The sequence below is a fragment of the Somniosus microcephalus genome, chromosome 16 (genome assembly GCF_052327205.1).
Source record: "Somniosus microcephalus isolate GS21.2 chromosome 16, FLI_Smic_1.0, whole genome shotgun sequence".
NCBI lineage: Eukaryota > Metazoa > Chordata > Chondrichthyes > Squaliformes > Somniosidae > Somniosus > Somniosus microcephalus.
Window position 1 is genome coordinate 83,015,983 of NC_141002.1, and position 19,845 is coordinate 83,035,827.

The window sequence follows — 19,845 nt, forward strand, 5'->3', positions numbered from 1 at the left end:
TTCCTTATCCACAGAGGTATGGTACAATTCCATCCTTCTCGGGAGGAAAAATACTAATGTTTGGCCCTGTATTAGAAAAAGGTTTGACTATCTTTCACTAGTTCTTGGAATCAGACAGTTATCATGCAGTTTGGAATTGATATCAGACTCTGGTAAGCTGATTTCATGGTCTTCATATTAAGGCCACTAGGGAGAAAGGCTTGTCTGTCCTTCCAAACCATGTCTGCTTTTTGGCTAGTGCTGCAGTATGTCTCTTAAGCCAGTGCTATGAACCAATTCCAGAATGTTGATTCAATGGGGTGTGGTGCTCTATAACACTAGATATGATCTGTTTAATCTCAACTCAGATGAAGTCATATGGGTTCTCCTAGTGTCCAAGCCAAAATTCCTCCTTCAACCAATACCAACTGAAAGCAGATTTCAATCATCTCATGGTTGTTTTAGGAATACTGCTAAGTTGCTGTGTTTGCCTACATAACAACAATCATTGCACTTCAAAAAATAACTGATTGTGTAAAACACTTTGAGGCATTTCAATGAGGCGTTACATAAATTTAAATATTATTTCTATAACTATGAATCTTATATGGGATACCAGTACTAGGCTGCACCTTCTTGCTTAAAACTAATCCAGCTGGGCAACTAAGCACTAAAGTTTTCAACAGTTCATTTTTGCCTGCCTGTCAAAGAACAAGATAAACAAACAGCTGTCTGGATGCCAATACTAAGTAACAGCTGACATCAGCTCAAAGTCGCAAAATGAGTTGGCTGGTGTGAAGTCATTAGCAAAAAGAGTGTGCAGCATGGGCATTCTGGTTATCCTTCCTTCTCAACCAGTCATCATAGCAACTGAAGTCACTGGTCAGTTCAAGAGGTAGGCCAAATCCAGTCAATGTTCTTTTGACAGGGCAGGCAAAAATGGAATCACAATGGATAGTGAACTGTTGCCAAAAGAACATTCATCTCCTTGAGGGGCACTTCTATCCAAAAGACCTTAAAAGTACTCGATTTCAAATCTTGCCAATTCATGTTTGGAATGCAGTGCAGTGGACTTGATGAAAATGATTATAACCAGGGATAAGGACAGTATTGTTCACTACCTGCTCAATATGAATAATAGCTAGTCTGTCAGCATAGTCAAAGCTGCAGCACCAAGGCACCAGAATGTTTGTGAAATGCCACTTAATATTTATTACCAATGCGCAGAAATAACTGCCAATTTGCCAATAGACATTGGAACCCATGACCAAGAAAAGATCCTAGTCTAGATAGTATGGAGAGCTTCGTATTAAAGTCCTTTTATTTATTCAGTGGGGAGAATGAATGTGCAGTTGGTACCCTGCAAGCTTCCAATAAACAAACTGACCTGCCTTTCTATTCCAAACAGTCATCTCGGTGTAGATCCCAATAAGAATATAGGCTCCTGAAAAGATTTGGTGTAAAATAATCTTCCTTCCTAAGTCTAAACATTAGCAAATGTTCCCTTACTGAGCTCCTTTCCATGGGAATGTGAATGGCAGCTAATGCTGCTATATTATGGATCTAAGTTTTGTGCACTCAGCCACTGTACTTTGCAGTAAAGAAAGGTCATAAGCACTTTGGACAGCAAACTGAAACCTCAGATCTTACAAGCACCTTTCATGCAGTGACCAAAAAGGCAGTTCCTCATGAAAAAGCGTTCCATATTTTTGCCATGAATATCCAGGGTTTGCAAGGAATTTGGAACTGTGTAAAGGTGCGATTGGGAAATGCCTCAGGTTTATGATTGACGCATAAAATTTAACATGGTTTCCACACTGATGGGAGAAGACTAGAGTGTAAAAAATAGTCTGTGTGGCGGTGCAGTCAGCCTGCAAAGTGGTCCCCTCATCTGAAGCACACTCAAAAGTATTTAGCTATTGTGAATTTTTGGTTTCGGGATATCAGGTTCTGAGGCCCTTACTGGATTAACTTGGCCTGTACTGCGGTGGAGACCAAGGTTTAGCGAAGGAGTGACAAATAATGCCCTGAATTAGTTCCTTGTGGCCTTGTACATTTCTTTCCAAATGAGCAAGCATCCTGGTGAACCAGCTCAGGTCACCTTCATGGTTTGTCCCAAACTTGTGGGAAGCAAGGTTTCCAAGAGATGGGTGAAATTAATCCAATTATCCAAATCCTAAATGAGTTTACATAGGATATACGGCACAGAAACAGGCCATTCGGCCTAACCAGTCCATGCCGGTGTTTATGCTCCACTCGAGGCTCCTCCCGTCTTTCCTCATCTAAATCTATCAGCATGACCCTCTATTCCCTTCTCCCTCATATGTTTGTCCAGCCTCCCCTTAAATGCATCTACACTATTCACTTCAACCACTCCCTGTGGTAGCAAGTTCCACATTCTCATCACTCTTTGGGTAAAGAAGTTTCTTCTGAATTCCTTATTGGATTTCTTGGTGGCCATCTTATATTGATGGCCTCTAGTTATGCTCTTCCCCACAAGTGGAAACGTTCTCTCTCTATCCACTCTATCAAAACCTTTCATAATTTTAAGGACCTCTATTAGGTCACCCCTCAGCCTTCTTTTCTCAAAAGAGAGACCCAGCCTGTTTATCCTTTCCTGATAGTTATACCCTCGCATTTCTGGTATCATCCTTGTAAATCTTCTCTGCACCCTCTCCAGTGTCTCTATATCATTTTTATAATATGGCGACCAGAATTGTACGCAGTACTCCAAGTGTGGTCTAACCAAGGTTTGATACAGGTTTAGCATAACTTCCCTACTTTTCAATTCAATCCCTCTAGAAATAAACCCTAGTGCTTGGTTTGCTTTTTTTAATGGCCTTGTTAACCTGTGGTGCAACCTTTAGTGATTTGTGTATTTGTACTCCGAGATCCCTTTGTTCCTCTACCCCACCTAGACTCGCTCCCTCCAAGTGACCTCCCTATTCTTCCTATGAAAATGTAATATCTCACATTTGTCTGTGCTGAACTTCATTTGCCAATTAAATGCCCTTTCTGCAAGTTTATTAATGTCCTCCTGTAATTTGTTGCAGTCCTCTTCAGTATTGACTATCCCCCATAATTTGATATCATCCGCAAATTTAGAAATAGTGTTTTTGATTCCAAAGTGTAAATCGTTAATGTAAATTGTGAACAGCAGTGGTCCCAGCGCTGATCCTTGTGGAACACCACCTGTGCCACTGTGAATAGCTACCCTTTACTCCCACTCTCTGCTTTCTGTCTTGCAGCCAGCTAGCAATCCATTCTGCTATTTGTCCCCTGACTCTGCATTCTCTGACCTTATTCATTAGTCTATTATGGGGTACCTTATCGAAGGCCTTTTGAAAATTTATAGGCGAGCTGTTCTTATGGCAAACTTTGCCAGGGGTCCCTTATCTGTTGTGTAATTTAATTTACTTAAGAGTCCAGTAGGGGGCATGATTAAAAAGTTTGCAGATGATACTAAAATTGGCCATGTGGTTGATAGTGAGGAAGAAAGCTGTAGACTGCAGGAAGATATCAATGGACTCGTCAGGTGGGCAGAAAAAAGGCAAATGGAATTCAATCTGGTGGAGTGTGAGCTAATTGGGGAAGGCTAACAAGGCAAGGAAATACACGATAAATCGTAGGCTACTGAGAAGTGTAGAGGAACAGAGGGACCTTGGAGTGCATGTCCACAGATTCTTGAAGGTAGCAGGACAGGTAGATAAGGTGGTTAAGAAGGCATACAGGATACTTTGCTTTATTAGCCGAGGCATAGAATACAAGAGCAGGGAGGTTATGCTTGAACTGTATAAAACACTAGTTAGGCCGCAGCTAGAGTACTGCGTACAGTTCTGGTTACCACATTACAGGAAAGATGAGATTTACGAGGATGTTGCCAGGACTGGAAAATTTTAGCTATGAGGAAAGATTGGATAGGCTGGGGTTGTTTTCTTTGGAACAGAGGCGGCTGAGGGGAGACTTAATTGAGGTGTATAAAATTATGTGGGGCTGAGATGGAGTGGATAGGATGGACCTATTTCCCTTAGCAGAGGTCACTAACCGGGGAGCATAGATTTAAAGTAATTGGTAGAAGGACTAGAGGAGAGTTGAAGAGAACCTTTTTCACCCAGAGTGTGGTGGGGGTCTGGAACTCACTGCCTGAAAGGGTGGTAGAGGCAGAAACCCTCATCACATTTAAAAAGTACTTGGATATGCACTTGAAGTGTTGTAACCTACAAGGCTACGGACCAAGAGCTGGAAAGTGGGATTAGGCTGGATAGCTCTTTTTCGGCCAGCACAGACACAATGGGCCGAATGGCCTCCTTCTGTGCCGTAAGTGTCTATGATTCTAGTGGCTCCTTCTGTAATGTGTCCCTTTTGTGGACAGGACAGGATCAGGCTCAACTGTGATGCCCCTGTAATCAAATAGCCTGCTGGCACTCATTGTTGTGATTCACAGATGAAGAAAAGCCACTTGGATAAGGGATCATACGACTGACAGCAGGAACTGTACCCCAGCATGATGCAGTACCATTATGGGAGAAGTGCTGAAAATTGTAAAGGAAAAGAAAAAAAAAAAATCGGGGGCAAGTACTCCAACAAATAAATCATCTATGGAGTAGAACAAATGGTTTTGTTCTGAATTATAACATTTTCAATATTAATCCCAGTTTTTTTAAATACATTTAAATATTAGTTTTAAGAGAAACCTGTATAACACAATATGGCACTTTGAAAAACAAAACCAGAGCATTATTAAGACAACGAGTTAGACACTGTACAGAACAGGCCAAAAGGTTGAAAGATTTCCTTCAGATTAATGTGCTGTAGCTAAAGCCCAAAACTTGTTTATAAAACAATCAGCTTGCTTGAACAGGAATTTAATGTCATACAAATGAATGGAAAATAACCCAGGTAAAAAGAAAACATCACTCAAAGGTAACCTGCATTCTATCAGAACATTTAACTGGTATTAAACACCACTGGTATTTTAATATTTGGCTCTTCTGAAATCTGGTTTAATTTGCAATAGGCAATGTGCACAATTCATCATTTGGAATGTCATAGTTAAAAGGCAGCACAAGGGCTTTTGTCCCTTAAAGCTGGCTGATAGACAAACAGACAGACAAACATGCCTTTCCTGTTCAAATTTTAAAACTCTTATCTGCAACTTTCCTGGTTCAAAAAGTACATTCCATAAAGAAATATGCACATTTTAAAGTTGATGCCTTCAAATCCACATCTTGAACAAAACTGCTAACAATTCACTTACCCAGACTTGGCCATTAGAGTTAATGTTCCCAGTCTCTCTCTCAGTGTCATGAATCCAATCATATTTCAGAATTTCTCATGTGATCGTAGAACAGTCATTTTATATTTTTACCCTGATAAACAGAGAAAAGCAAATTATTGTAAACACCAAATCAGACATTGTGCAATGCTTCATAGGGCAACTTGCAGATGAAATCACAAACTGTGTGTACATTTTTCTAACTGAGATTCACCCCCTTTTTCAAATAAAATTAAGATAATGTTCATCAATACAAAGTAAACACAGTTTTAATCCTTGTAAATGTAGTTGGAAGAACTGGGACTTAAGAGTTTTGGAACCAAAATATAGAAGTCTTGTGTTCAAATGACGAATGGTAATGCCACATAATTACATTTTTTGCATTCCACTACAACATCAAGTATAGGTTAAATTTAGCTCAGACAGTGATTCTCCTGCTGGCTTAGTGGGCTTATTCAATGCATAACGGAGCCACAAAGACTTGTAAGGTACCAGGTTTGATCCTTAGTCTGTTCTATGTTAACTGATCTCAGCCAGTGTGAGGGTAAGGGTGCTATAACCGGCCTCAACACCCCTTTGCTAGGAGGGGCAAGTTAGCTACAACCCCCACCTCAGATTGCTCTTCAGCGATCCCTAATAGAAATGAGCATGTGACCAGCTGAGGACCCCCCCCCCCCACAGTCGTAAAGCACACTGACAATTACTGTCAAGGCTTATACATGAATAACAAACACGCGAGTAAAGTAATGGAGGGCCCCTGGATCCTATGAAATTGTGTCCTAACACTGTTGGGGAAAGAAGGGGAGGGGAGAAAACTGAAGAAAAAGAGAGAAAAATATCCAAAATTGCAAATATCCTGAACCAACCCAATGTGCCTCAATCCTAAACGCAAGAGTCAGTAACAGGGCCTTTTCCTATTTACCACAGCAAGCTGTTTTACAGTAGCATTTCTGAAGAGAGATTGCCAACTTTTAGGCAGCTGTGTTGTGCACTTTGTGTTCACTAGGAATTATTTTAAGCTCCTCTTTATCTTGGACCCCCTAACAGCTGTGGAGAGAAGACATTTTCATTCCAATCCGTCTGAACTGGATTCAAGCTGCAATTTTTTTACATCAGTTTTAATTCAACAGTAAAAGTACTGTGTTCCAACCAGCCGATGTGTTGCCATATAATCAATCTATTAGTGAAACATGCCATAATGTGCTACTGCAAAATTAGCCAAATAGCATACTATAATGAGGTGACTGCACAAGAACTCGATGAACTGCCTTTAACTATGTACCATTTTAGCATTAAAAATCAAAGTCTTAATAGAAACTTTGGAGTGACTGCTGCCAACGAACCGGAAGCTGCGCAGAAACATTTGGCGCATAAATGTCAGGTCCCAAATATGAAAAAGTAACGTCCACCACAAAAGACAGAGGAGCTGATAGCGATAAGCACACTTGGCGAGAGTACAATAAAACTCTCACAAGCAGACAACAGCCTAATATCACCTTCAAGTCACATTACAGACCTCACAATGCCTGAAATTTCCACCACTCACCTTTCTCTCTCACTAATCAGCAGGAAGTGCGGCGAGAACGAACAAAAAACCTCTAGAACTGCACAGGCACAACTGCTTTATGTCGTTGGCAGCAGTCGCGTCCTATTAGTTCACAGGCACAGAGCTCATATAAAGGCCTGCACCCATGGACTGAACTGGAGAATACAGACTGCAAGTGAGCGAAGTCTAAACAGCACAGAAGAATAAATGTGTCTTGGAATATGTCAAGTTCAAGAAGCTGAATGAATTCAAAAGCACAAAACTAAGGATGCTGGAAATCTGAAATAGAAACAGAAAATGCTGGAAATACTCAGCAGGTCAGGCAGCATCTGTGGAGAGAGAAACAGAGTTAACGTCTGGCGAAAGATCATCAAACTGAAACGTTAACTCGGTTTCTCTCTTCACAGATGCTACCTGACCTGCTGAGTATTTCCAGAATTTTCTGTTTTTATTTAAGCTGAATTAATTTTTGGGAGGGGGCTGAAATTTTTCAAATTTTTTTCAAAAGCTCACGATTTAAATTTTATGGCCTTTTTTTAGTTCAATTGTTGCTTTAATTCCTTTGGTAGACTTCTTCAATCAAAACTAAGCTTAACTTCTGCTATGTCAATAATTAGGCATCAGCCAATTATGCAATATAGCTAGCTCAGGTTAACATTCAACAACTCCAAAAGCATTTACTAAAAATTGTTTTATAAGACATATACATATAAAGGAAAGTAGTAAATACTAGTCAAAAGTCACCAACAGTGGAAAAGCTCCTAGACCCATTATACTAATTTACACAATAGGGCCCAGCTCATAGGTCCGAGGGAGGAAGAAAGAAAAATCAGCCAAGGTTCCTGCTCCTGATCACTATCTAGTGACTCCATGTGAGCACCTGATGCCACATGTGGTCAAATATCCTACTGACACTCACCGTCTAGGCTCACATATGGAGAATAATCATTTGGGCATTCTAGCAGAGAGTGGGAGGCCCCTATGGGACAAGGCCCTATAATGAGTGAGGATCTTCAGGAAGGGGAGGACAACTGACCTTAAGGACCTTCGAAAGTTACTAGGAATGACTTGTCATTTTCTTCAAAAGTTTTTGCTTGATATAGTATCTTTAAATAACCATCAACTACTGCTCTGCTACTGATTATTAGAAAGACTTCTGGATGTTGGGAATGGACTTAATGGTCCCTTTTAGTTTATATAACATAAGAAACAGAAGAGGAAGTAGGCCATTTGGCCCTTAGAGCCTGCTCCACCATTTAATAAGATCATGGCTGATCTACCTCAACTCCACTGTCCCGCATTATCGCCATATCCCTTGATTCCCTTAATATCCAAAAATCTATCGATTGCTACCCTGAATATAGAATCATAGAATGGTTACAGCACAGAAGGAGGCCATTTGGCCCATCGAGCCCGTGCCTGCTCCCTGCAAGAGCACTTCAGCTAGTCATAGAAACATAGAAGATAGGAGCAGGAGTAGGCCATTCGGCCCCTCGAGCCTGCTCCGCGATTCAATGATATCATGGCTGATCATCCAAATTCAGTACCCTGTCCCTGCCTTCTCCCCATATCCCTTGATCCCTTTAGCCTTAAGAAATATATCTAACTCCTTCTTGAATATATTTAATGAATTGGCCTCAATTGCCTTCTGTGGTAGAGAATTCCACAGGTTCACCACTCTCTGGGTGAAGAAATTCCCCCTCATCTCTGTCCTAAATGGCTTACCCCTTATCCTTAGACTGTGACCCCTGGTTCTGGACTCACCGGCCATCGGGAACATCCTTCCTGCATCAAGTCTGTCTAGTCCTGTTAGAATTTTATAAGTTTCAATGAGATCCCCTCTCATTCTTCTAAACTCCAGCGAGTACAAGCCCAATCAACCCAATCTCTTCTCATACGTCGTTCCTGCCATCCCAGGTATCAGCCTGGTGAATCTTCGCTGCACTCCCTCCATGGCAAGAACATCCTTCCTCAGATAAGGTGACCAAAACTGCACACAATACTCAAGATGTGGTCTCACCAAGGTCCTGTACAACTGCAGCAAGACATCCTTGTTCCTGTACTCGAACCCTCTCGCTACGAAGGCCAATATACCATTTGCCTTCTTAACCGCCTGCTGCACCTGCATGCTTACCTTCAGCGACTGGTGCACAAGGACACCCAGGTCTCGTTGCATTTCCCCTTCTCCCAATCTATTGCCGTTCAGATAATAATCTGCCTTCCTGTTTTTACCACCAAAGTGGATAACCTCGCATTTATCCACGTTATATTGCATCTGCCATGCATCTGCCCAATCACCCAACCTGTCCAAATCATACTGGAGTTTCTCGGCATCCTCCTCACAGCACACACGCCCACCCAGCTTTGTGTCATCTGCAAACTTGGAGATATTACATCTACAGTAGTTCCCTCGTCTAGATCATTTATATATATATATTGTGAATAGCTGGGGTCCTAGGACCGATCCCTGCGGTACCCCACTAGTCACTGCCCGCCACTCGGAAAAAGACCCGTTTATTCCAACTCTTTGCTTCCTGTCTGCCAACCAGTTCTCTATCCAAGTCAGTACCTTGCCCCCAATCCCATGTGCCTTATCTTTACACGCTAATCTGTAGTGTATGTACCTTTAAGAGGAACTATGTTTTTTTGAGGCCCCTGTGTACTGTAGTACCGGTAGTGACCACTCGGGTATATAAGCCTGTATAGCGTCTTGTATAGTTAGTTCACCTCCAGACTTTGTTCAGCAAACACTTGTTAAATCAACTCCTGCATTCCGTGTCTCCATTAACACACGGATTCAACATAATCTCTTATGCGGGACCTTATCGAAAGCCTTCTGAAAGTCCAAATACACCACATCCACTTGTTCTCCCTTATCTATTTTACCAGTCCCACTCCCCCGCCCTTTTACCCAGAGCCCTGCAAATTTTTTTCTGTCAGGTACTTATCCAATTTTCTTTTGAAAGCCAGGATTGAATCTTCCTCCACTACCCTCTCAGGCACTGCATTCCAGATCTTAACCACTCACTGCATAAAAAAGTTTTCCTTCATGTCGCCTTTGGTTCTTTTGCCAATCACCTTAAATCGGTGTCCTCTGGTTCTCGACCCTTCTGCCAATAGGAATAGTTTCTCTCTATACTCAACGACTGAGCCTCCACAGCTCTCTGGGGTAGAGAATTCCAAAGATTCACAACCCTTTGAGTGAAGAAATTTCTCCTCATCTCAATCCTAAATGACCGACCCCTTATTCTGAGACTATGACCCCTAGTTCTAGACCCCCCAGCCAAGGGAAATATCCTCCCAGCATCTACCCTGTCAAGCCCCATAAGAATTTTATATGTTTCAATGAGATCACCTCTCATTCTTCTAAACTTTAGGGAATATAGGCCTAGTCTACTCAATCTCTCCTCTTTGGACTGATTCCTCGGATGAGGGGGATTGTCCTGAGAACCTTCGTTGCACTCCCTCTAAGGCAAGTATATCCTTCCTTAGGTAAGGAGACCAGACTGTACACAGTATTCCAGGGGGGAAAAATTCGGTTGGTTTGCGCCTCCCGTTAGCGCCTTAAGAGGACGCTAATGGGGCGCAAAGCAACTAGCGCCCGGGCGTGGCGATGTTTGCGCCGCTCGCGAAATTGACCAGACATTTTGCGGCGGCACTAAACACTACCGACACGATCTCCTGTGCCCGCAGATCGTGACGTCAGTCGAGCGGGAAAACGCCCTGGACCGGATATTGAGTGGCGCCCCCACCTTACTGTCTGCCGCTAGCAACGACAGGTTGAGGGGAGCGTCTTGCAGTCGGGAAGGGACTGGGGGAGCGCTATTTAAAGGCGACTGCTTCCTGCCTTTTTTTGTCGGTGATATTTTTGCACCACGCATTCTGAATGAGACTCTTCTGGAGAGATTCAACGCTGTGTTGAGGAGTTGTGGGTACTGAGCAGCACTTTGCAGGTTCATTTTGATTTGATCTTCCTTGCATCGATTTAGAAGAGACTATGGGGCTGCACTCTGAGCTCTTTCCCTGGGCCTCTCCATTGTTCTTTCCAGCAGATTTGATGTACAGGTCTCTCCAGGCCGAGATTCAAGGCTGCAATGAGCAGGGTGTGGATGGAGAGCAAGATCGACCCTCCCCTTTAAGAACTGGCCAGCGCCAGTGTGTCTGCGTTCCATTGCTGACTGACATCACATGAGCTTCGCCAGCGCTCTGAGGGAGCACCTCGCTCCTTGGCGTTAGCGCCTTAAGAGAGGTGTGTAGCGCCTGATTTAGCACTCCAATTACCTCCGGGGGTGATAGAAGCCAAGTTTGCAGTCGGAGGCGATAATTAGCGCCAGGCACTAAACTTTGCGGACGGACGTTAATTGCGCCTCAAACGGGGCGATACCGAATTTCTCCCCCTAGGTGTGGTCTCACCAAGGCCCTATGTAATTGTAGTAAGACTTAATTGCAATTAAGAACTTTTTTTTTTAAATTGGGGAAGACACAGTTACATATAGATCACAAATATGTCGATTCAAGTCTGAGTCTTCAAGGTTCGTCATGGAAAAGAACAAGCAAATTCACGTAAAAAAATAGAAATTGTAACAGCTACACTAATGCAGGCTGTTGGCAACACTGCAAACTTTTATTTCAGCTAGAGTAGGTAGAGGTATTGTACACAATTAATTTTAGTCTAATTGACAAATCTTCTCAGGCACAGCAATAACGAAGTATTAAAAATAAATCATTATTAACCTGTGGCAGCATAGCTGGCAGATTAGTGAACAAGATGGCTCCACAGGCAACAACATTATCCAGGCAAATTCTGAGATTTACTCATCTTACCGAGTTATCGTTAAATGTAGTAGTACCTGGAACTTTTTCAGGTTATGATAATTCCTTCCCCTTCCCCCCAACACACTTGCAGCAACTCTTTTTGATGAGTAAATGTATATTAAACCACACCTTCCCTCTGGCAAATGTTCTAAGCACAGCTCATTTAACATTTTTGGGCACTGGATCAGTCAGAATGGTTGGGGTTAGCAACTATTTGTTTGTACTGGACTAATCTCTCGAACGTCTGCAATAAATAGGATACACGTCAGCTCAGACTGGGGATGGGGGGGAGGGGAGGGTGGGGTGAGGCGAGAAGAGATTGGAGTATAAGGAAACTCCTTATCTTCATACTATGCACAAATAATGTTAGCAGTTGACACTGGATTTTTCTATTGCTACATAACAATGTGCTGAACAAAGTTGGAGCTGCTGTTCTGACCTACATACCTAAAGAAAGACTTGCATTTATATAGCGCCTTTCACAACCCCAAACGTCCCAAGGCGCGTTACAGTCAATGAAGCACTTTTTGAAGTGTAGTCACTGTTGTATTGTAGGAAACGCGGCAGCCAATTTGCACACAGCAAACTCCCACAAACAGCAATGTGATAATGATCAGATAATCTGTTTTAGTGATGCTAATTGAGGGATAAATATTGGCCAGAACACCGTGGATAACGCCCCTACTCTTCTTCGAAAATAGTGCCGTGGGATCTTTTACGTCCACCTGAGAGAGTAGACGGGGCCTCGGTTTAACGTCTCATCCAAAAGACGGCACCTCCGACAGTGCAGCACTCTCTCAGTGCTACTTTTTCTTAGGCAGTCCCTCAGAACCGAGGATGACTTGCTTCCACATTAAAAATGAGTTCTCAGGTGATGGATGAGTCCAATGCAGGACCTACAGTCTCTGTCACAGGTGGGGCAGACGGTGGTTGAAGGGGCGGGTGGGTGGGGTGCTTGGGTTGATGTGCGCTCCTTGCGCTTGGCTTCCGCTTGCTCCCGGCGAAGAGACTCGAGGTGTTCGGCGCCTTCCCGGATGCTTCTCCTCCACTTTGTGCAGTCTTGGGCCAGAGATTCCCAGGTGCCGGTAGAGATGTTACACTTTTTCAAGGAGGCTTTGAGGGTATCCTTGAAGCGTTTCCTCTGCTCACCTGGGGCTTACTTGCCGTGCCGGAGCTCCGACTAGAGCGCTTGTTTTGGGAGTCTCGTATCGGCATGTGGACAATGCGATCCGTCCGTCGGAGCTGATCGAGCGTGGTCAAAGCTTCGATGCTGGGGATGTTGGCCTGAGCAAGAACACTGACGTTGGTGCGCCTATCCTGCCAATGGATTTGCAGGATCTTGCGGAGGCAGCATTAGTGGTACCTTTCCAGTGTTTTGAGGTGCCTGTTGTACATGGTCCATGTCTCTGAGGCATACAGCAGGGCGGGTATCACTGCTGCTCTGTAAACCATGAGCTTAGTGCTGGGTTTGAGGTCCTGGTCTTCAAACACTCTCTTCCTCAGGCAACCAAAGGCTGCACTGGCACACTGAAGGCGCTGTTGGACTTCGTCGTTGCCGTCTGCCCTTGTTGACAGGAGGCTCCCAAGGTATGGAAAGTGGTCCGTGTTGTTCAAGGCCCTGTCGTGGATTTTGATAATCAGGGGACAGTACTGTGTGGCGGGGCAGGTTGGTAGAGGACCTTTGTCTTACGGATGTTTAGTGTAAGGCCCATGCTCTCGTACGCTTCGGTGAAGGTGTTGACGATGGTTTGGAGTTCGACCTCCGAGTGAGCGCAGACGCAAGAGTCGTCTGCATACTGTAATTCGACGACAGAGGATGGGATGACCTTGGATCTGGACTGGAGGCGACGGAGGTTGAACAGTTTCCTGTTTGTTCTGGAGATTAGCTCCACTCCAGCGGGGAGCTTACTGAGGGTGAGATGGAGCATTGCAGCAAGGAAGATCGAGAAGAGCGTTGGTGCGATGACACAGCCTTGCTTGACCCCGGTTCATATGTGAATTGGGTCTATGGTGGAACTGTTGGTCAGGATCACGGCTTGCATGTCGTCATGAAACAGGCAGAGGATGGTGACAAACTTTTGAGGGCAGCCGAATTTGAGGAGGACACTCCATAATCCCTCACGGTTAACAGTGTTGAAAGTCTTTGTGAGATCAAAGAAGGTCATTTACAGCGGTTGGTGCTGTTCCATGCATTTCTCTTGTAATTGACGTGCAGTGAAGATCATGTCCATTGTGCCTCTTAGTGGGCGGAATCCACATTGCGACTCTGGGAAGAGCTCTTCGGCCACTGGGAGAAGGCGATTGAGGAGGATTCTTGCAATGACTTTCCCTGTGGCAGACAGCAGGGAAACTCCTCTGTAATTACCGCAATCGGACTTTTCACCTTTCTTGAAGATGGTCACAATTACGGCATCTCTGAGATCCCTTGGCATGCCCTCCTCCTTCCAGATAAGAGAAATATGAGTTCACGAATTCGTGCCAGTAGTGCTTCTCCGCCATGTTTTAGTGCCTCGGCGAGGATTCCATCTGCTCCTGAGGCCTTGCTGTTCTTCAGTTGTCAGAGGGCCTTTTGAACCTCATGCCGGGCTGGGGTTGTGCTGAGATGGTGGCGGGTAGCATGCTGCGGGATGGACTTGAGGACACTCGCGTCGAAGACAGAGTCGCGGTTAAGGAGATCTTCGAAGTGCTCCTTCCAGCGGGCACTGACTGCCTCTCTGTCCTGGATGAGTACCTCTCCGTTCTTGGCCCGCAGTGGGGTAGGGCCTTGGGTGCTTGGGCCGTAGATGGTCTTGACTGCGCTAAAGAATCCACGCACATCATGGTTGTCGGCTAGCTGCTGGATCTCCTGCGCTTTCTCCACCCACCATCTGTTCTTTAGGTCGCAAATTTTTTGTTGGACCTCGGCCTGCAGGCGTCTGTAGAGCTGCTTTCTTGCTCTCGAGTTCTGTTGCTGTTTCCAGGTCTGGAATGCCTTGCGCTTGCGGCTTATTAGCTCCTGGATCTCCTGGTCGTTCTCGTCGAACCAGTCTTGGTGTTTCCTGGTCGAGTGACCGAGCGTCTCTTCACAGGTGCTGATTATGGAGGCCTTGAGTGCAGACCAGGCACTGTGGGCATTCTGTGTCTGCATCACTGGGAGTTGTCAGGTTGTTTGTGAGGCGCAGGCTGAATAGGGCTTTCTTAGCAGGGTCTTTGAGTGCTCCAGCGTTAATTTTCCTGCGGCATTGTTTCTGTTGCCGCCACTGTTTTGGGGCTACATTGATGGAGATGACAGAGCGGATCAGGCGGTGGTCTGTCCAGCAGTCGTCAGCTCCTGTCATGGCGCGGGTGATGCGGACGTCCTTGCGGTCCCTCGCTCGGACGATGATGTAGTCCAGCAGGTGCCAGTGCTTGGAGCGAGGGTGCTGCCATGAAGCCTTGTACTTGTCTCTCTGATGGAACAAGGTGTTGGTTATGACAAGGCCATGTTCTAAGCATTGCGACAGGAGGAGGGTACTGTTGGAGTTGGCTTTCCCTACCCCCTCTCTGCCGCTCACACCTCCCCAGAGGTCAGTGCCCTTTCCAACTCTGGCGTTAAAGTCTCCAAGGAGGATCAGCTTGTCGCCCACTGGGACTCGGGTGACAAGCCCTCAGTACTACACTGGCGTGTCAGCCTAGATTTTTGTGCTCAAGTCTCTAGAGTGGGACTTGAACCTGCTACCTTCTGACTCAGAGGCGAGGGTGCTACCAACTGAGCCACTGGCTGACACAAACTGGAACTATAATAATTTTTCAATAATAACAAATTCTGCCAATCAAAACCTCACGATCATTAAGTGAAATTTTTGTGGCATTTGCATTATATTAATTAATGCAAATTGTAGATCAAGACTGAAATATTTTGGCTGCCCTTTCATGTCACCAAATTGCCCTTTGCTTTTGTACCACACAAAGTACAGGAAACTTTGTGATATCCGGCACCGACGGGACCGAGCTGTTGCCGTCCCATCAAAACTGCCGGACAAACCAGCGCTAATGTTAAAACATACGGAAGCTTTTGAGCTCCGTATCTGGCAACAAACCCCGTTGCTTAGCAACAGCTTCTAAACAGTCGGCCGTAGCTTGCAAGTGTCTCTGTAGCTAAGCAACAGCTTTAGCGAGACCTTGCAGAGCCTGACTAGTGAAAAAAAAGCAACGAAAAGAAAAAAAACTTACTGAACCGACTCCTGAATTTTGCCGGTGGCTTGAGCATTCCGGACAGTTAACCTCCGGATAAACCAAAGTTTCCTGTACAATACTGAAATCAGGTAAACTGCCAGAGGCTCTAATACACCTACAAGAAATTCTGTTTTCCCATGGTAAGTATTAAGGCACCCAGACTGGTTCAAGGTTTCTTAAAGCTGCTCTGTTCAACTGTAATCAGTTGGAAAACAATGAATTCTGAGTTTGGAGATGCTACCTTCTTTTTGCCTCTGCATCCTATTTAAATTATGTACACCATGCCGCAGTATTACGTCTTACCAATAAGTAGGTGAGCTTTTTTCCTGCCCATGCCACTTTTTGACACATCAATGAATGGTGTGGACTGAGAGTAACATTCCACTGATTGCCCCAACATAGAATGCTTCCTTCACAATTCTTGTCGTCTTCAAATCCCTCCATGGTTTCATTCCACTCTCAGCCTCCAATCTCCTCCAGCTCTACATCCAAGCATACATCCTTTGCTCTTCTAACTCTGGTCAATATAACTGCAAGTTCTTTCTTATTTCTTTAACAATGGAATTGATGTGTGGACAAAAATCCATTCAAATTACCTGCATCTGTGGTACGAAAAATAACCTACATGATTCAAATTACTTCCACATACTGTAATTTGTCATTCTCCCAGAGAAGCACTTTAAGAAACAGGGAACCAGTGAAACCTCTCTGTCTGGAATGGCAAAGCACAGGAGATTTATAACACCTTTTGTGGGAAACCACAAAAAATCATACGATGTTAGAGCACAGGCCCATCAAGTCTGTTCTGCTGTTTGTCTCTCTATGCCTACTCTCATGCTCAAAATCAAACCCTTTAATATTCCAGTTTTTCAAGCTACCAGTTCCCTTTTAAAATAATTTATCAACACTGCTTCAACAATGGGAAAGAACACCCTTTTTAAAAAATCTCCCCTTTATTTTTTTGTGATTATCTTAAATTTGTGCACTCTCATTAGTTTGTTGCCAACCATTGAAAATAATCAATCATAATTTTCTCCTGATCATAACCCTTCATAATCTTGACGATCTCTATAATGTAATTCCTTAACCTCCTCAGCTCTAATGAAAAAAAAAACTTTTCAAGTCTCTCTTTATAACACTCACCTCTGAAGGTTGTGGGTTCAAGTCCCAGCCCAGCGACTAGAGTACAAAAATCTAGGCTAACACTCCAGTGCAGTACTGCGCTGTCTTTCGGATGAAATGTTAAACCGAGGCCCCATCTGCTCTCTCGGGTGGACGTAAAAGATCCCATGGCACTATTTCAAAGAAGAGCAGGGGAGTTCTCCCCGGTATCCTGGTCAATATTTATCCCTCAATCAACATCACTAAAACAGATTATCTGGTCATTATCACATTGCTGTTTGTGGGAGCTTGCTGTGCACAAATTGACTGCTGCGTTTCCTACATTACAACAGTGACTGCACTTCAAAAGTACTTCACTGGCTGTAAAGCGCTTTGGGAAGTCCTGAGGTCATGAAAAGCGTTATATAAATACAAGTCTTTCTTTTTATAACTGTAACCCCTCATCCCTGGCAGCGTCCTTGGCAATCTATGCTCCATTACTTTTATATCCTCCTTCTTATGATAGGTTGCACAAAACATTAGCATACTAATCTTAGGCTACATTTAAATTATGGCTTTTATGTTGATGGTTTTGGGTGCTCATCAATGCAAAAGTGGCAGAATAACTTGGGAGGCTGCCGAGTCCATGGAAGCCCTGAAGTGTGACAATCCTTCCGGGAGGCTGTATCATAGCGGTTTGAGTTTTAAGAAAAAATGTAACATATGTCCAGCTTTAAAAAACTGCTTTTATACCCATTTTAGCACCGCCTGTTTCAGCGCATGGGTAGCCACCGGCTGCATGAGACCCAAGGGTAAACATACCAGAATTTTCTATGGCTAATGGCCTGGTAGACAGCATTGGAGGATCCGGCAGGTGTACCTTCAGATTGAAGCCTGCTACACAAGCCCTGTGTATCAGTAACCACCGTTGTTAGCATGGGTCTCACATAGCATAAAACAGCTTTAGACAGATCTTCACTGTGATCTCAGTGTCAGTCACAAAAGGGCAGCGTTTCTGAAGATGCAAAAAGACACTGGGGCAGCAGATTTAGCTGCCTCTGATAATTAACCAGTCTGGGCTATAGCTTGCATCCTGAAGGTGCAGATGAATTGACATCACTGACAATCATTTAGCAAAATTCTTAGGAACTGAAACCAACCTCAAAGACACCATCTTGTATTAGTAAGGGGTAGCTGCTAACCATAACCTGAGAAAACTCTTGTGCTTCATTTTGTGTACAATATATATCCTCGAGACAAATGGCACAGCACAGTCAGTCCAGTAGAGGCATCCCTGCGAGTTTAGTGTTAATCCTAAAAGGTCCTTATGCTGGACTCTTGATAGTCATGTTCCTTATGAACTTGATGCTCATCAGATCTGCAATGCCGATATATACTGATGAGACAGCCAGGACGCAAACCTCAGGTATACTGTCCTCCGAGGACAAACCTGGCAAGTTAACCATTACTGCTTTCTGCATAGAGTCAGCCGTGGCTCCGTTGGTAACACTCTCGCCTCCGAGTCAGAAGGTTTTGGGTTCAACTTGAGCTCAAAAGTCTAGATACTCCAGTGCAGTACTGAGTGAATACTGCACTGTCGGAGGTGCCATCTTTCGGATGAGACGTTAAACTGAGGCCCTGTCCACTCTCTCAGGTGAACGTACAAGATAGAAACATAGAAGATAGGAGCAGGAGTAGGCCATTCGGCCCCTCGAGCCTGCTCCGCCATTCAATGAGATCATGTCTGATCATCCAAACTCAGTACCCTGTCCCTGCCTTCTCCCCATATCCCTTGATCCCTTTAGCCTTAAGAAATATATCTAACTCCTTCTTGAATATATTTAATGAATTGGCCTCAACTGCCTTCTGTGGTAGAGAATTCCACAGGTTCACCACTCTCTGGGTGAAGAAATTCCTCCTCATCTCTGTCCTAAATGGCTTACCCCTTATCTTTAGACTATGAAGTTACCCCCAGTGTCCTGGCCAATATTTATCCTTCAATCAACATCACTAAAATGAGATTCTCTGAACATTATCATTGTGGGATCTTGCTGTGTGCAAATTGGCTGCCGCATTTCCTACATTGCAACAGTGACTACACTTCAAAAGTACTTCATTGGCTGTAAAGTGCTTTGGGACGTCCCGAGGTTGTGAAAGGCGCTATATAAATGCAAGTCTTTCTTTTTTCATATCCCTCCTCCTTTCCAGCCTCTCCCTGGGTTCCTGAGAATTAAATCTTAGAATGGTTTAGCTATGCGTAGCTTTATTCTTGCGCTTTGCAGATCAAAATGTAAAAATTGTCATTATTGGTGTCCAGCAGTAATCCTCAACAATGCATCCAAGAAGGCACTTCTGGGGGAAAAAAACATATACCTTACAAGTTACAGCCATATACGGTCCCTAGTACAGACCAGATTAACACTGATTTTTACTATATTAATGTAGACAATCTCTGAAATAGCTTAATCTACAGGCCTTCTAGAGGCTTTTAACAGTGAACGTGCATAACTAAGCTAGAGTTTATATTTAAAAGCACACACAAAGAAACGCCCCCCCACTCCCAATTGGTTTACTTAAGCATGCTCTGATTTGGATACTCTTAATAAACAAAAAGTCAAAATTTAAACTGAAAGTAACTACCAATTCATAATTAAAATTATGATCAGAATTTCACCTTGGATCCAGCAAGTGTTGAACCTCTGGATCTGGTTGCCTGTCAACTCCTATCTACAATCCATTACTTGGACTTTCACTTCAGAATTAATAATGCTGTTTGTTGCCCCAGGCTGATTTTTCACCTAAACATTCATTTAATGATAATTATTTGACCACACCTACACTATATACAATCATTATCATCCAAACCCTGCAGCATCCCACGTACAGCTAGAGTTAGTGTCTGAAGCAGCCACAGCTCCAGCCAACAAAGCACCTA

General features: G+C 44.0%; 1 protein-coding gene across 2 annotated transcripts in view; it reads right to left on the reverse strand.

The window, feature by feature from the left end:
• The window catches only part of frs2a (fibroblast growth factor receptor substrate 2a), a 121,509-nt gene that overhangs the window by 48,155 nt on the left and 53,509 nt on the right, over nucleotides 1-19,845 (reverse strand). Inside the window, exon 2 of one of the 2 annotated variants that reach the window (XM_086009369.1) lies at nucleotides 5,237-5,348. In XM_086009369.1, coding sequence (XP_085865495.1) covers nucleotides 5,237-5,298 — 62 coding nt within the window. In that variant the 5' untranslated portion in view covers nucleotides 5,299-5,348. Of the gene's footprint in view, nucleotides 1-5,236; nucleotides 5,349-19,845 lie in introns of those variants that run through there. The other variant, XM_086009367.1, reaches the window with a different exon arrangement.